This window comes from Patella vulgata, chromosome 8 (genome assembly GCF_932274485.2).
Source record: "Patella vulgata chromosome 8, xgPatVulg1.2, whole genome shotgun sequence".
NCBI classification, from domain to species: Eukaryota; Metazoa; Mollusca; class Gastropoda; family Patellidae; genus Patella; species Patella vulgata.
In genome coordinates, this window is record NC_065886.2 from 42,359,688 (window position 1) to 42,375,152 (window position 15,465).

Consider the following 15,465-nt stretch of genomic DNA (forward strand, 5'->3'; position numbering starts at 1 on the left):
CGTCAACAATAGATTTTTTACGGCTGTAATAGTTGATATATTTGTAGAGAATTGCACGTGCCATGGCTATTTATCGACTCAAAGCGAGTGCGGGGTAGTCAGAAATCAGTTCGAGACACGCAACTGAAGCGTGCACATTTAGCCGTGTCGAGACCAACTTTCTGTAAAGTGCACGGGTCATCCTATATGATAACGAAATAATATTGAGCGTATAAAACGTTTCCACCGAGGTGATAAGTTATCACCGAGGTGAAAACGTTTCCACCGAGGTGAAAAGGTTATCACCGAGGTGATAAGTTATCACCTAGGTGAAAACTAAAAAAACAAACCTAAAACTAAAAAACAAAACCCAAAACTAAAAAATATTTAAAAGTCGTATATGGGCCACCGTAGTTAAGGCCCTCGGATTTTATTATATTACGTTTTTTTTTAAACTTTTCAACTCATCGTACGTTTATATCATCCCCATATTTTATTATACCCCGTTTTTACCTGCCACGGTTTTGTTTCATATCTACCCATTATTCCAATATACAACATATATAGGGTCTTTTTAAATGGGATAAAATAACTTTTACACAGTAACTAAATGGCGATTATTACCATGGAGGTGCATATATTGATATACACCTCTGTGATTATAACCGACCGATGGACTGTCTGAATTGGATTATATTCAACATTTTAAGTGAAAATATGGTCTATAAATGTTAAAATATATATATATGGGATACTGAGGTATAGCCGGGTAGGAATACCGTACGTATCGCTATTTACCCATTTGTATAATTGATGTCGTTTTGTTGATAATTTCATTTGGGAAATTGTAGTAGGTCGATAAAATATAGTGTCCATGTTCTAAATAAACCCCTAGGAAAATGGTGCATGGGAATGAAGGCGCAATATCATTGCAGCAGCCTCCACAGTGTTACACTAGTTGGTTGTGTTGTCGTTGTGTTACCGGTGGCAGTTCCCTCACTGAGTCTATTGTCTATTCCCTGGATGCGCACGCATATTACTTGTATTTAATATGTAATTAATAATTCATTTACGTATTTTTTACGACCCCGATATAAGACATGTGTTTACTGACTGTGATATATAATAACACTGATATGTAAATAATAGTGTCGAATGTCTAGGTACATTTTCTTGTGAGTAAAAATAAGATCAAGAAGTTTATAATATACGGTATATTGTCATAAACGAAGATGGAAGAAAATTTAGAAATAGTACGTCTAAAAAAGCAGATATCGTTGTTTGATTGCGTAACTATATTAGTTGGGACTATGATAGGATCGGGTATTTTCGTTTCACCAGTTGGTATCCTCTTCTACGTTCGATCACTGGGAATGTCCTATGTGTTATGGGCTTTGTGTGGAGTCTATTCGGCACTTTGTGCAGCTTGTTTCGCCGAACTCGGAGCAGCTCTTCCGACATCGGGTGGTGAATATATGTACATTTACCGCGCTTTTGGTGATTTTGCGGCATTTCTTTGTTTATGGACGCACATTTTTAATTATTGCTCGGGTTATGCAGCATTATGTTTAATATTTTCAACATATATATTACAACCAGTGTATAACAATTGTGAAGAAATTCCCCAAGTTTTATTGAGGCTTATCAGTGCACTGGTTTATAGTAAGTAATGTCATGGACCTTATAAGTTCCATGGTAATGTTTAATTATTTCATTAACAGGTACCGGCATGTTTAAACTTCTATCACGTACCAAACAAAAATATACTTTTAAAATAGATAGACCTTTTTGATTTGGGTAAAAAATTAAATTGTTTATTTGGTTTGTGATGGTAAGATGTTGCAGTGGTAATTACATGGTGTAAAATGTTGCAATGGGTTAAAATGTTGCAGTGATTTAATATGTTGTGGGGGTTTAAGAAGTTATGTACATGACTACAGGGGTTTAAGAACTTAAAAATTAATTTTTGATATGTGTTATTAAAGAAGAATTCTGAATTGATATCCACTTTACACAAACCAGGTCATTTTGGGACTAAAATATGGTGTATTGGCATGTATCGGACTATAACTTCATGGATTATGGCCTTTGATTGTACGAAAAATCACGTTTTTAGCTTGTGAACACTGTAGAGGTCACAATTTTCATCCGATTTGGTTTAAACTTGAAATGTATGTTTATAACCCACAGATCTCGGTTCCTTCAATATTCGCGTGTATCGGACCATAACTTCCTGAATTATGGCCCTTGATTGTACGATAAATCAGGTTTTTAGCTTGTGGAAATGGGTGACCATAACTTCCTGGATTATGGCCCCTGATTGTTCAAAAAATCACATTTTTAGCTTGCGGATTCTCTAGAGGTCACAATTTTTTTCCAATTTTAAAAACCGTTTAAATACATCACCATTCCACCATATTGAAGGTTGGATTTCGTATTTCGGGAAAATCGAAATGAAACTGCCCGACAAAATGGCCGCTCTTTGTATGCAAATTGTTTAGAAGTGTGTAATACGAAGGTTGTGGACCCTCTTGAGGTCACAATTTTAATCCGATTTTGATTAAACTTAAAACACACCTTTATATCCCAAAGATCTCTGTCCCTTTTGATATTTGCACATTTCAGGCCATAACTTTCTGGATTATTGCCCCTGATTGTATAAAATATCATGTTTGTTTTTAGCTTGTTCTCTATCCATCTCTTGCAAAATGTGGGCATATCCTGCCTGGCAGCTGCTGTTTTTTTTTGTTTTATGTGAGGTTGATACATGTTTACATCAAGTCAAATACTTAAATCTTATTTTCAGCTTTCATAGTGGCAATAAACTGCATAAATGTGAAATGGGTGACCAAACTGCAAGCCATAATAACAGGTAGTAAACTAATGGCGTTGTTTGCAGTCATTGTTATAGGATGTGTGTGGCTTTATAAAGGTAAGTAGAACAATATTAATCTGATACAGTCTGTAATCTCAAGTAGATATAATCTCAGTCATAGTTAAAGAGGTATCATTAGGAGGATACAATGTGCGGATGCGGAAATATCTTGATGTTGGGGAAAGAGTTGAAAAGCGCACATTTACTGTTTGACAAGATTCACAAACAATTAAACTATCAAAAGCATACTAAAAAGTGTGGTTTTGGCTTCTACAGTGCCCTGGCCCCACTACACAAGAGGGTTTGGATGGCTGTATGGTTAGCGCAAGCATGTTGTATCATAAGGTCCGTTTCATTGAGTCAACTGACATGGTTACGATTCCCTGGTTGTATGTGACAAGGAGTAGAGTCGCCGGTCCAACCTCGTGGGTCTTCTCCGGTTTCCTTCCACTGCCAAAGATCCCTGCATGCAAGTGAATTATTGAAATAAAATTGAACCATATGTCGGTCCCAAAATGGCCTGGTTTGTGTAGAGTGGATGTTAAACTCCATTTCCCTCCCTTCCCTCCCAACTACACCAGGCACATTGCACACTTGAACTCTTAAATTTGACAGAGCTTTTGATTTAATTGGAACCACAGTGACCTAGTGAGTATGACCCTGAATCACTAACCAGGAGGTCACGAGTTTGATCCCCTTGTTAGTGGTGTAGGATGGATGGCTTGACAAGGAAACTCTTTATTTGTTTGGATGGCTGGAATAGAGAACTGAGGTACCTGTTAGCCTGCAGACTAACAAATCTTTGACTGGTTGTGGTGGGTCCAAATGGTTTAACATGTGCATGTTAAATCATAAAGTCTGTCATTGAGTCAAGTACTGTGGTTTCGATTCCTTGCTTGTACGTGACAAGGTTGCCTGTCCATCCTTGTGGGATTTCTCTAGGTGCTCCGGTCTCCCTCCACAGCTAAAGACCTTGATACATGTATGCTAGTGAGTTATTGAAATAAAATTGAACCATTTGTTAATCCCGAAATGACCTAGTTTGTGTTGAGTGGATGTTAAACCCCATCTCTCTCTCTCTCTCTCTCTCTTTGACTGTTGGAATTTGATGAGTAGATGGAAACGCCACTGCCTTGGCAACATTTTCAATAAATGGTCCATTCAGCTTAGTCTGGTTGGTGCTGAAAAAGTAGGATGCTTAAAGCCCATTTCAGTTCATTTTATGATTTATTTAAAATGTGTCCAATAGAACCGGGATTGTTTGTCTTATGTGATCTTTATTTAATTTGTTGGGTAGATATTCTGCATTGTGAGACTGGATACTAGGGCGGACTAGATAATTTATGTTATCTGATCCAAAGTATTTTTTTCCTTTTTAAAAAAAATGAATGTGATGTTTTTGTTATACAGGTGAAATGGGAGCTTTTGATAATGCTTTTGAAGGAAGTGATTTTAATGTGGGTTCTATAGTCTTTGCATTTTATTCTGGCAATTGGGCATATTCCGGATGGTAAGTGAACGTCAATAATTAGGTTGAATCATTTTGAGATAAATTTTCAGTCCACAATATACAGTGAACGATCTGCAGGTCAATGTTCTTGATCGATTTTTTCGAATTTGCATGGATTGTGAAGAACTTTATTGCAATTCAGAATTTTTCAATAGCGAAACATGAAGTTATGAATTCTGGAGAATGCAATACGCAGTTTAAAAGCATATTTTAAAAACTCCACAAGATTGTTAATTAGACTAACGTATATATGGAAGAACCTATACAATTCAATTTTGTTTGCATCACAGATTTAAAAAGTTTTGCAGAGTTCTATGTCACAATACAGGACATACTTTTTGTTAGAATCTTCCAAAACTTGGACTTTACCTGTAAATATAATTGATATATATTTAGCTACATATTTGATTGATATATGTATTTAGCAATATATTTACCTATATATTTCATTGATTGATATATATTTACCTGAATATTTGTAGGAGTAATATATGCATGTTTGCAGGTGAAGTGATAAAACCACAAAGGTAACGTTAAATTGATATTGATACCCTCCCTTTCATTCTTTGTTAGAACAAGGGCTTTCTTTTCAACATTTTGCCAGTCAATTTTTGATTTATTTTTGTTCAAAGAATATGACAGTTTTAAGCATTATCTCAATTTTAATATTTTCCCACAAGAAAACAATTAAATTTAACTGCATTTATTGTTTTTTAAGGTTAAAATTTTGATTTTATGATATGTAAATTCTTCAGCTAATCAATTTCATGAAGTCATTCAAGACTGTTAAATATGACCGAAACGATAACCCTGGTAGAACATTCAGAAACTGGATTCGTTTTGAAATTAGTCCATTCAAATATGATATTGCATCCCCAAATTCTTTGCTAGATTGTTGACCAAGAGAAAAAATACAAGGACATTAAAGCTATGTTCCCATACTGAATATTAAATATCCAATAAGTTTCTGTACCTTGTCTCAGTCTGATAAAACCATTTTAATATGTTTGCATTTAATTTGAACACTTCAGATTATTTGAGGAGTGATTGCCATTGACGTGAAAAACACTTGATATACATGTAATCTAGGTTCAGAGTTCAATCTCGAGATTTCACAGCATGGTTTAGCGTTGCGAGTGGTACAGACGTAGAACCTGGCAAGAAACAATGTCTAGTCGTTTGGTTGGGTTGAAAAACCAAGGTCCTTGTACAGGTTGGTGTGCACATTAAAGAACCCTTGATACCTGGAATTTGAAATAAGAGTAGAGCCGTTGTCCTTGCAAAATGTCCTTCATAGCACACTGCGTGGCATACGGCCATCTTCATTAGCCCAGTTGGTGCAGAACAGTAGGAAAATAAACCCCATTTTATTTTGGTTGATATGTGGTTGCATCACTGTTGTTAGTTTTTCTTTCTTGTTTTTTTTTTCAGGAATATACCTCTAGGTATAATTATATCACTATGTATAGTGACAGTTGTATATATAGTAGCTAATATAGCTTATTTTACTGTACTCACACCTTCTGAGATGTTAAAATCAACAGCAGTCGCTGTGGTACGTAACCCTTGTCATTCAGATATTTCCCATTTCAAGGAACGACAGGCTGATGTACCGTAAAATACATATATCAATATTTCTGTTTAGAATTACAATGGACATGGTGGTTGAGCGACAAGGCACTAGAATATCCAGGGTTTGAATCTTCACATTGACCAAAAAGAGCCTTCAGAATTTTTTTTTAACCCGATTCTCAGTTGTCTGCAAGGCTAACAATGAAAAGTATGCCTAGTCGTTTGAATGGTGTGGAAAATAAAGGTCCACCCATGTACACATTGGCATTCATATTTATTACAGGCAGAGCAAAATGTTTACTGTAGTCAAGAACAATGTATAAACAAATATAAAGAAATAGACCACAATGGCAATGCTATTTTGATACCCCCCCCGCCCCCTCCCACAAAAAAACAAACAAACCCTTATTATAACTTCATTCTGTGGAATCGCCATCAAGTAAAAACAAACAAACTGATCCCCCAATCCATATTTATACGCCCACATTTTCGAATATTGTCATCGTCTCTGTCCGTCTGTCCGTCCACAATTTGTTTGTGGACACTCTACAGGTCACAACTTTTATTTGATTTTGACAAAACTTAAAATATAGCTCTATCTCCCAAAGATCTCGGTTCCTTTCGATATTGGCATATATCGGACCATAACTTCATGGATTATGGCCCCTGATTGTACGAAAAAATCATGTTCTTAGCTTATGGACACTCTAGAGCTCATAATTTTCATCTGAATTTGATGAAACCTGAAATGCATGTTTATAACCCAAAAGTCTTGGTTCCTCTCGATATTTGTGATATCGGATCGTAACTTCCTGAATTATGGCCCCTGATTGTACGAAAAATCACGTTTTTAGCTTGTGGTCCCTCTAGAGGTCACAATTATTATCCAATTTAAAAAAAACATTCGAATATATCACCATTACACCATAATGTTTGTTGACGTCGAATTTCGTGAAAATCAGGCCAAAACTGCTGGACAAAATGGCCACCCCTCATACGCAAATAGTGTAAACATCTGGTAAATCAAGGTTGTGGACCCTCTAGAGGTCACAATTTTGATCCGATTTTGATGAAAGTTGAAAGATATGTTTATAACACAAAGATCTTGGTTCCTTTCGAATTGTATCTTCCTGAATTATGGCCCTTGAATGTACAAAAAATCGTGTTTTTAGCATGTGGTCGCTCTAGAGGTCACAATTATTATTAGATTTAAAAAAACGTTCGAATATATCACCGTTACACTGTAACTGCCTGGATTATGGCTCCTGATTGTTCGAAAAACGCATTTTTAGCATGCAGATTCTCTAGAGGTTACAATTTTTTTTTTACGATTTTAAAAACCGTTTAAATATATCACCATTCCACCATAATGAAGGTTGAATTCAAATTTCGGGAAAATCGAAAAGAAACTGCCGGACAAAATGGCAGCACTTTGTATGCAAATTGTGTAAAAGTATGCTACAAAAGTTGTGGACCCTCTAGAGGTCAAATTTTTTTTCCGATTTTGATGAAACTTAAAACATATCTTTATATCCCAAAGATCTCAGTCCCTTTTGATATTTGGGCATTTCAGACCATAACTTTCTGGATTATTGCCCCTGATTGTACAAAAAGTCATGTTTGTTTTTAGCTTGTTCTCTATCCATCTCTTGCAAAATGTGGGTGTATCCTGCCTGGCAGCCGCTAGTAGTGGTATTACATTCAGTTTATTAGTATTCACAATTTTTTCAAATTCTGTTTTAAATTTAGAGTGAAGTACTCAGTAGGACACATGTATCTGCATCAATTCATTGATAATATTTGTGTTTTGCTTCAATAATTCCAGTACAATAAATGCGTAATTAAGTTGATTTATAAACCAAATTAAAACTATCGTGCAATGGATTGGATAATTCCATATAGAAAACGCGATGAACAGCTTGTTATCTGTTCTATATGTAGAATAAATAATTACATTTAAAAATAAATGTTTACAGTTCAGCAAATTTTGGTATATGTATCTATAATTATATTTGTGTTCATCTATACAAAATGATATGCTACATGTATATGGATCTTATTTAAGCTAAGAAATAATCAATTATATTTGTGTAATATTTTCAAAATAAACAGAAACACCACCACAGTATCAGAAATCAAGGCTGAATGAATTTCAAGTATATACATATTTTGTGTCATTAGAAGGGGCATTCATCTATATAAATAAGATTTATATCAATTAAAATTTGCTTTCAAAAAACGCGTTCAAATGTGTATATTTTTGTCAAAATAACCTCAATTTCAGTGCTGAAGAAACTCTTTCACTTTAACTATGAATTATACTATTTTTATATGCCCACATTTTCATGTAGATGTATATTGTCGTCACCCCTGTCTGTCCACAATTGTTTGTGGACACTCTACAGGTCACAATTCTTATCCGATTTTGACGAAACTTGAAATATAGCTTTATCTCCAAAAGATCTTGGTTATTTTCGATATTGGCATGTATCGGAGCGAAACTTCATGGATTATGGCCCCTTGATTGTACGAAAAATCATGTTTTTAGCTTGTTGACCCTATAGAAGTCACAATTTTATCTGATTTTCGCGCATATCGGATTGTAACTTCCTGAATTATGGCCCCCGATTGTATGAAAAATTGCGTTTTTAGCTTGTGGACCCTATAGAGGTCATAATTTTTATCCGATTTCGTGAAAACCGGCCCAAAACTGACAGACAAAATGGCCGTTCCTCGTTCTCAAATAGAGTAAAAATATGGTATATCAAGGTTGTGAATCCTCTAGAGGTCACAATTTTCTTCTGATTTTGATGAAACTTGAAATGTAAGTTTATAACCCAAAGATCCTTTCAATATTTGTGCATATCGGACCGTAACTTCCTGAATTATGGCCCTTGAATGTAAAAAAAAATCACCTTTTTAGCTTGCCGTCCATGTAGAAGTCACAATTTTTATTCGATTTTAAAAAAACATGTGAATATATCATCATTACACACTAAAATCTTGGTTCCTTTCGATAATCGTGTATATCTGAAAATAACTTCCTGGATTATGGCTCCTGATTGTTCGAAAAATCGCATTTTTAGCTTGTGGATTCTCTAGAGGTCACAATTTTTTTTTCCGATTTTAAAAAACATTTAAATATTTCACCATTCCACCATAATGGAGGTTGAATTCGAATTTCGGGAAAATCGTAATGAAACTGCCCGACAAAATGGCCGCTCTTTGTACGCAAATTGTGTAAAAGTCTCAGTCCCTTTTGATATTTGCGCATTTCAGACATAACTTTCTGGATTATTGCCCCTGATTGTACAAAAAATTGTTTGTTTTTAGCATGTTCTCTATCCATCTCTTGCAAAATGTGGGCGTATCCTGCCTGGCAGCCACTGGTTTTTCAATTTTATCTATTTGTCCACCCTTGTCTACTTTTCAACCTCGTGGGTTTTCTCCAGGTCCTCCGGTTTCCTCCCACTGCTAAAGACCCCTACGCGCAAGCGAATTATTGAAATAAAATTAAACCATATGTTAGTCCCGAAATGACCTAGTTTGTGTCGAGTGGACGTTAAACCCCTTTTCTCTCTCTCTGTTTGTCTACGGTTTCCTCCCATATGTAAAGACCAGAACTAGCAAGCAAATTATTGATATAAAAATTGAACCATGTTAGTCCCAAAATGACCTAGTTTGCATCGAGTGGAGGTTACACTCTTTCACTATCAATAGCACACTTTCTCACTTCCAACTATAATTTACTCTCGTCACTTTTAACTATAAGTTATATACTTTCGCTGTAAAGGAAAGTCACTGTGTGCACAGTTAAACTATTTTTGCTCCAGTAATACATCGCTATGCAAGATACACTTCTAGGCGACACAGATAAACTTGACACAATATTGTAGAAAAGATAAATAGTTTTACATGGACAAGAAAAAAAAGGTAGGACAATGATCTACAAAAACACTGATTTCTTTCTGATGATCATATTTCATCTTCTTATTTTGATTGCAACCTGCAATCTGAATCAAATCAACCTAAATAAAATTCAACATCTGACCATATTGCACTAATTAACAGGGATAATACAGACGTGCATACACCATATGCCTCGGTACACAAACTCAAATATATCTTGTTGAATATTTAAAATAAAAAAAAATAAAATAATCTCTGTACTATTTTGATATAAAGGCTTTTGTTATTTTGTAACTAAGCATGTATATTCCATATTTAAAAAGAAACCTGCATGGAGAAAATCTGCCGAGTTGTATGAAAAGTATATTTATTAAATAAATAACGATGGTGACATAAAATCTATAGAAATCAATGAAGATGCTATATGTCCATAGATAAATTAAACTGCTTTTCTGGCCTTTTGAGGCTTTATGTCAAATGTCAATTTCACATTTTCGTGTACTACAATCAGATTTTTCAATTCTATTTTCAGACTTTTGCAGAACAAACGATCAAACCTGCGGCTTTTGTAATGCCTCTGTTAATAAGTGTATCTGTTCTGGGAACTTTAAATGGTTCATCGTTAGCATTTTCAAGGTAGAATTAATAATTTGATTGTGTATTGAAACATGACTGATTATTTACATTTATCAGTGCTAAAATGGAGTTAGGATTTTAATTAAGGAATAAATTGATTCCTGTAACCACAAAACCTAAGGCTCCATCAAGTCATATTTTGATATGACATCCCAATTCCAAGATGGCTGTGATAACGTCATTCGTAGTTTATGACAGAATAACTTAGAAAGTTAGAATACAGTTTTTATTTAAACATGTACATACATTATATAAACGTCTGAGTAAAAAACAAGTTTATTTATATGATGCTTTAATTTGAATATTTTGTTTGCTTTTGTATGCTTTTATATCGCTTGAAATGAATTGAATCTACCCTGCGTTTCTCTATGACGAAGATATGACTGCACAAATTTGCATGGTTGAAGACTTTAAAGTAAACACAAGTTGACAACTAAATTTACCGTACAATAGTTTGTTATTTGACATACATTGCTAACCACTGGGGAACATTAATTCAGTGATTTGAGATAGTACTTCTATATTTGACCTACATTGGGTAGGCTATTTAAATCAAAAGTTAATCATAAATGTGTTTTATATAATTCAATTCTTACATAAACCTATCCTATTTTTGGGAGGAAGGCATGGGTCCTCATGTGACAGTTCTCGATTCTTGGTTCATATAGTACTCTCTTATTTTTATTCTGGTATGTTGGGTCTTGAATATTTTAGTACCTAACATGGGATACAGCTTATTAAAGATGCATTATGTAAGAGCTAAACCTGCCTATTGCGAGTCTTAGGATGGCTCAGATTCAAATGGATTAGAACACATGCTAAAATGGATACTCAAGGTTAAGTCCAGAATTCCATGTACAGGTTGCTATGATAATATAATAATCAGTACGCTACATCTTTTCAAAACTTTAAACACTCATAACTTTGCTCGGAATAAGTGATTTGAAAGAAATTGTCACTATATTCATCTTTCATTATGTATTTTTAAACTATTATATTAACATACATTTTTATTGTTTAGGTTATTGTATGTAGGATCTAAAATGAACCACACACCACGATTTCTGTCCATGTTACATGTAAAAAGAAATACACCCACGCCTTCACTAGTCGTCATTGTAAGTTTGCCTATATTTTCGGTCTATATTTAACGATAAATCAAGGAAAATATTGTAAGCCATATAGTCTCATACATTGAATGATAAGCTAGGGTCTATTGTTCAGAGTAGCTTTTGTTATATTATTATAGTAGTTTAGATGTTCAGTGCAATCAATGCATTTTGTCAGACATTTTTTTCTCTCTCCAATGCTTGGTCTTATGGCGTAATAGGCTTACTCTGACAGACAGCCGGGCCTTTATGAATTATCATCCAATAAGTTGCCCATGATACAAAAAAAAAAAATCTCCAGATATATTGATAATTATACCACAATGCATGTGAATCAGAGTTAATATGTAATCTCTTTAGAAATTGTTATTTGAGGTTGAACACTTGCTGAAATAACTTCACCTTTCATTCCTGTCTTCATTAGCCTGTTTGGAACAGAAAAGTAGGATGTTAAACCCCCATTTCAACTTTGATTAGAGCTAACTCTTGGCTGTGTGGGGCTACCTACCATAGAATTGCAGGCCAAATAGGTATAATTGTTTGTTTTATAGCAATTTATTATCTTTTTCTTTTAAGTGTATTATTGTGCTGTTGATGCAGAATTTTAAAGGAATCTTTTATCTGATAGAAATGTCTGGCTTATCAACTTCTGTTGTCACATCCTTGACTGTAGCAGCCATGTTATGTCTAAGATACAAGGAACCATCTTTAGAAAGACCCTTTAAGGTAACACATTTTGCTATTCTATCACTCTTGATCTATTCAACTGATGGCTTGCTTTAGCATACTTATTATGTACTGGTAATCAGGTATTCTAGATAGAGAAAGCATACCCTGTCTTATGTATGACCCATCTCTAAATGAAGAGACAGCATGTGTTTTTATGGAGACAACCCTATTAACCTCCTTGACCCAACAACCCTTCTGTTCCATGTCTTTGTCTTTCAAAACACTTGACAGTACAGCTTTGGGGGGTTGGATGGCCAAATGGTTAGCATGTGCGCGCTGCATCATAAGGGCTGTCATTGAGTCAACTGGCGTAGTTTCAACTGGTCGCCTGTCCAACTTGGTCGGTTTCCTCCCACTGCTAAAAACCCCTACGCGCGAGCGAATTATTGAAATAAGCTATAATATCAGTGTTGTTCTCACTGTGTAGTCTTCACTCCCACAGACTGGTGGCCTTGCTTGATGTGTCAGCCGAATGTTACCATATAACTACAGACATGATCATTACATTGTTTGACCAATACTATCAAGACCAAATTAAAATGTTCATTTTTTTTTTCACAGCTTCATTTATCAATACCAATCTCGATATTTGTGATCAGTTTGGTGATAGTTTTGGTATCGTTTTATCAAAAACCAAAAGAGAGCGGACTGGCTATATTGATAATATCAATAGGAATACCATTATATTTCATTGGACCAAGATGGAAAAATAGACCACCTGCAATACAAAGAAAATTTGGTAACTATGTTTTAGTTAAATTCATATTTCATACTTTGCACTATATGCTAGTGTTTATAATGGAGTACTTGTGGTTTCAAACAGAGGAACATTCTGGGTTGGAATACCATCATAAGTCAACAAGAACCCTTGGCAGTTGGAAATTGAATATTTCTCTCCTTGTATTGAAAATGACCAAAGTACTGTGTTGATGAGACTTACCGGTTGATGAGAGAGAGAGAGAAGAGAGAAGAGAAGAGAGAGAGAGAGAGAGAGGTCATTTTGGGACTAACATATGGTTCAGTTTTATTTCAAAAATTAGCTTGCACAGCATGCCTCTAGAGGTCACAATTTTTTTTATCGGATTTTGATGAAACTTGAAATGTAGGTTTTTAACCCAAGGATCTCAGTTCCTTTCAATACGAATATATCACCATTACACCCTAATGATGGTTGAATTTGAATTTCTTGAAAATCAGACTGAAACTGCCCGACAATATGGCTGCTGCTTCTATGCAAATAGTGTCAAAGTATTTAATTTCAAGGTTGTGGACCCTCTAGAAGTCACAATTTTTATCTGATCTTGATGAAACTTAAAATATATGTTTATATCCAAAACATCATGGTTTCATTCGATATTCGTGCATATCGGATCGTAACTTCCTGGATTATGGCCCTCGATTGTTCCAAAAATCACATTATTTTGAGCTTGTTCTCTATTTATCTCTTGCAAAATGTGGGCATATCTTGCATGACAAGGCTGCTAAAATCCAAAGTGAAAATCTAGTTATTTCGTTACTATCATTAACACTCCAAAGTGAGAACATTTTCTAGCACTTAATGGATTGAATATCATTATTGTTATTATTAATGCTGGTTCAAATAAAATAATGGTATTTATTTTTTGCTTATAGATTACATGACAAGGTTATTACAAAAGATTATGTTTATTGTTCCTGAGGAGGATCATGAAGATTAATTGGTTTCTCGGATTAAATGATAGTATACCAGAGGAATATCCCATGTGCAGTGCTGATACTTTTGTCTTTCACATTTGACTTGTGATTTTCATTCTACTATGAACACGTTCCAATGGGCTAATGTCATACCTCATTTTCTGTTAACTTTTTACATTTTTGACTTGATGAATTTCAACTAAATTTGGTGGTTATATTGCTCAGCCCCATAGGACAAGGATATGGGCACCTTGAAGAGGAAAATTTATGCATTTACAACTTATTCTAAATGCTCATTGCATTCCAACTAAATTTGGTAGATATGAAGGTGATGATTATCCATAGTTGTCAAATAAAGTGCATCTGCCCCATAAAGGGGAGTTTCAGGACACGATGAAGAGGAGGAATATTTAGATATTTTCTTGTCACAGCATTTTAAATGGACGTGGGATTTTATGTGCCTATGTATAATTAAACTACCCAAAATTGGGCAAATATAGACATTATTTATATATCAAATTATATTTTTGCCGGACTGAGAAGTGACATCACAGTCACCACAGTTTACATTAACTCTAGTATCAAATCCACATGTGGGTGATAGCTCATTTTGTCAATTACATGTATACAGTTTTAAAATTCTATATTGATATCACTGATTGTTTTGAATTGTCCTGATTAATTTCATCAATTGTATTGTTTATAAGTGACCTTATCAATTCATTTAATTATTTTTTTAATCAACTTTATTAATTTCTTTAAATGTGGTTATATTGAAGTGACCTTATTAATTTCTTTATATGTGATCTTATTAATTATATAAATTGTTGTTGTTTGTTTGAAGTGATCTTATTAATATCACAAATTGTTATTGTTTTGAAGTGATCACATGTGGATGTTTTTAATCATAATTAATTAACTTTTTATACAACACCATAGTGAGAATGTCTCTTCCAGGTACTAGTCAGGTTCAGATTTTTTTATGGATTATTTTTATATTTGGCGTTGGATTAAGTGTGAAAGAGAATAATTAATATTATGCAACCTTCAACAATTTTGACCACAGAGATGTCTTTCTATTTTATATTATAGAAAATGTTTATTTGAATATACATTTCATTATACTTTTTTATGATGTACTTTTATTTTTTGAAATAAACATTGTTCACTGATGATTTTGATTTTAGTTAGCCTGGTTTCATCCTTGTTATCGGTGCAGGACAGAGGGCCTGGAAAGGAAAAATGTCTGGTCATTTGGATGAGACAAAAATACAATAATATACCGTTGGCAGAACATTAAAGATCCCCAACAGTTGAAAATTGAAAAGAGTAGGCACAGTGTCCTTCATAGCCAAGTTGGTGAAAAAATTTTATGAAACCCTATTTCATATCATTATACCATAATTTTTTGGATACAATTAAAAAATTCCCCATGTATTAAAAATAACCACAAGTTGATTATTTCTGGGCAG

The 15,465-nt window shown here is 34.3% G+C and overlaps 1 protein-coding gene across 3 annotated transcripts; it reads left to right on the forward strand.

The window, feature by feature from the left end:
• The first annotated feature begins 584 nt into the window (after nucleotides 1–584).
• On the forward strand, nucleotides 585–15,166 carry LOC126830161 (large neutral amino acids transporter small subunit 1). 3 transcript variants are annotated; one of them, XM_050560454.1, is made up of 10 exons: nucleotides 585–759; nucleotides 2,786–2,911; nucleotides 4,265–4,364; nucleotides 4,847–4,891; nucleotides 5,796–5,919; nucleotides 10,378–10,481; nucleotides 11,503–11,599; nucleotides 12,167–12,316; nucleotides 12,881–13,058; nucleotides 13,952–15,166. In XM_050560454.1, the coding sequence occupies exons 2-10, from the start codon at nucleotides 2,863–2,865 to the stop codon at nucleotides 14,014–14,016; spliced, it is 912 nt and encodes a 303-aa protein (XP_050416411.1). In that variant the 5' UTR covers nucleotides 585–759; nucleotides 2,786–2,862; the 3' UTR covers nucleotides 14,017–15,166. The 3 variants fall into 3 exon arrangements, with proteins under 3 accessions (XP_050416411.1, XP_050416410.1, XP_050416412.1); XM_050560453.1 differs by lacking the exon at nucleotides 585–759 and adding an exon at nucleotides 774–1,641; XM_050560455.2 differs by lacking the exon at nucleotides 585–759 and adding an exon at nucleotides 774–1,232.
• Nucleotides 15,167–15,465: the final 299 nt, after the last annotated feature.

Coding starts and splice junctions, on each gene's coding strand:
- LOC126830161 (XM_050560453.1), top strand. CDS start 1,212: ATGGAAGAAAATTTAGAAATAGTACGTCTAAAAAAGCAGATATCGTTG. Junction 1,642..2,785: donor TATCAGTGCACTGGTTTATA/GTAAGTAATGTC, acceptor TCTTATTTTCAG/CTTTCATAGTGGCAATAAAC. Junction 4,365..4,846: donor AATTGGGCATATTCCGGATG/GTAAGTGAACGT, acceptor GAATATTTGTAG/GAGTAATATATGCATGTTTG.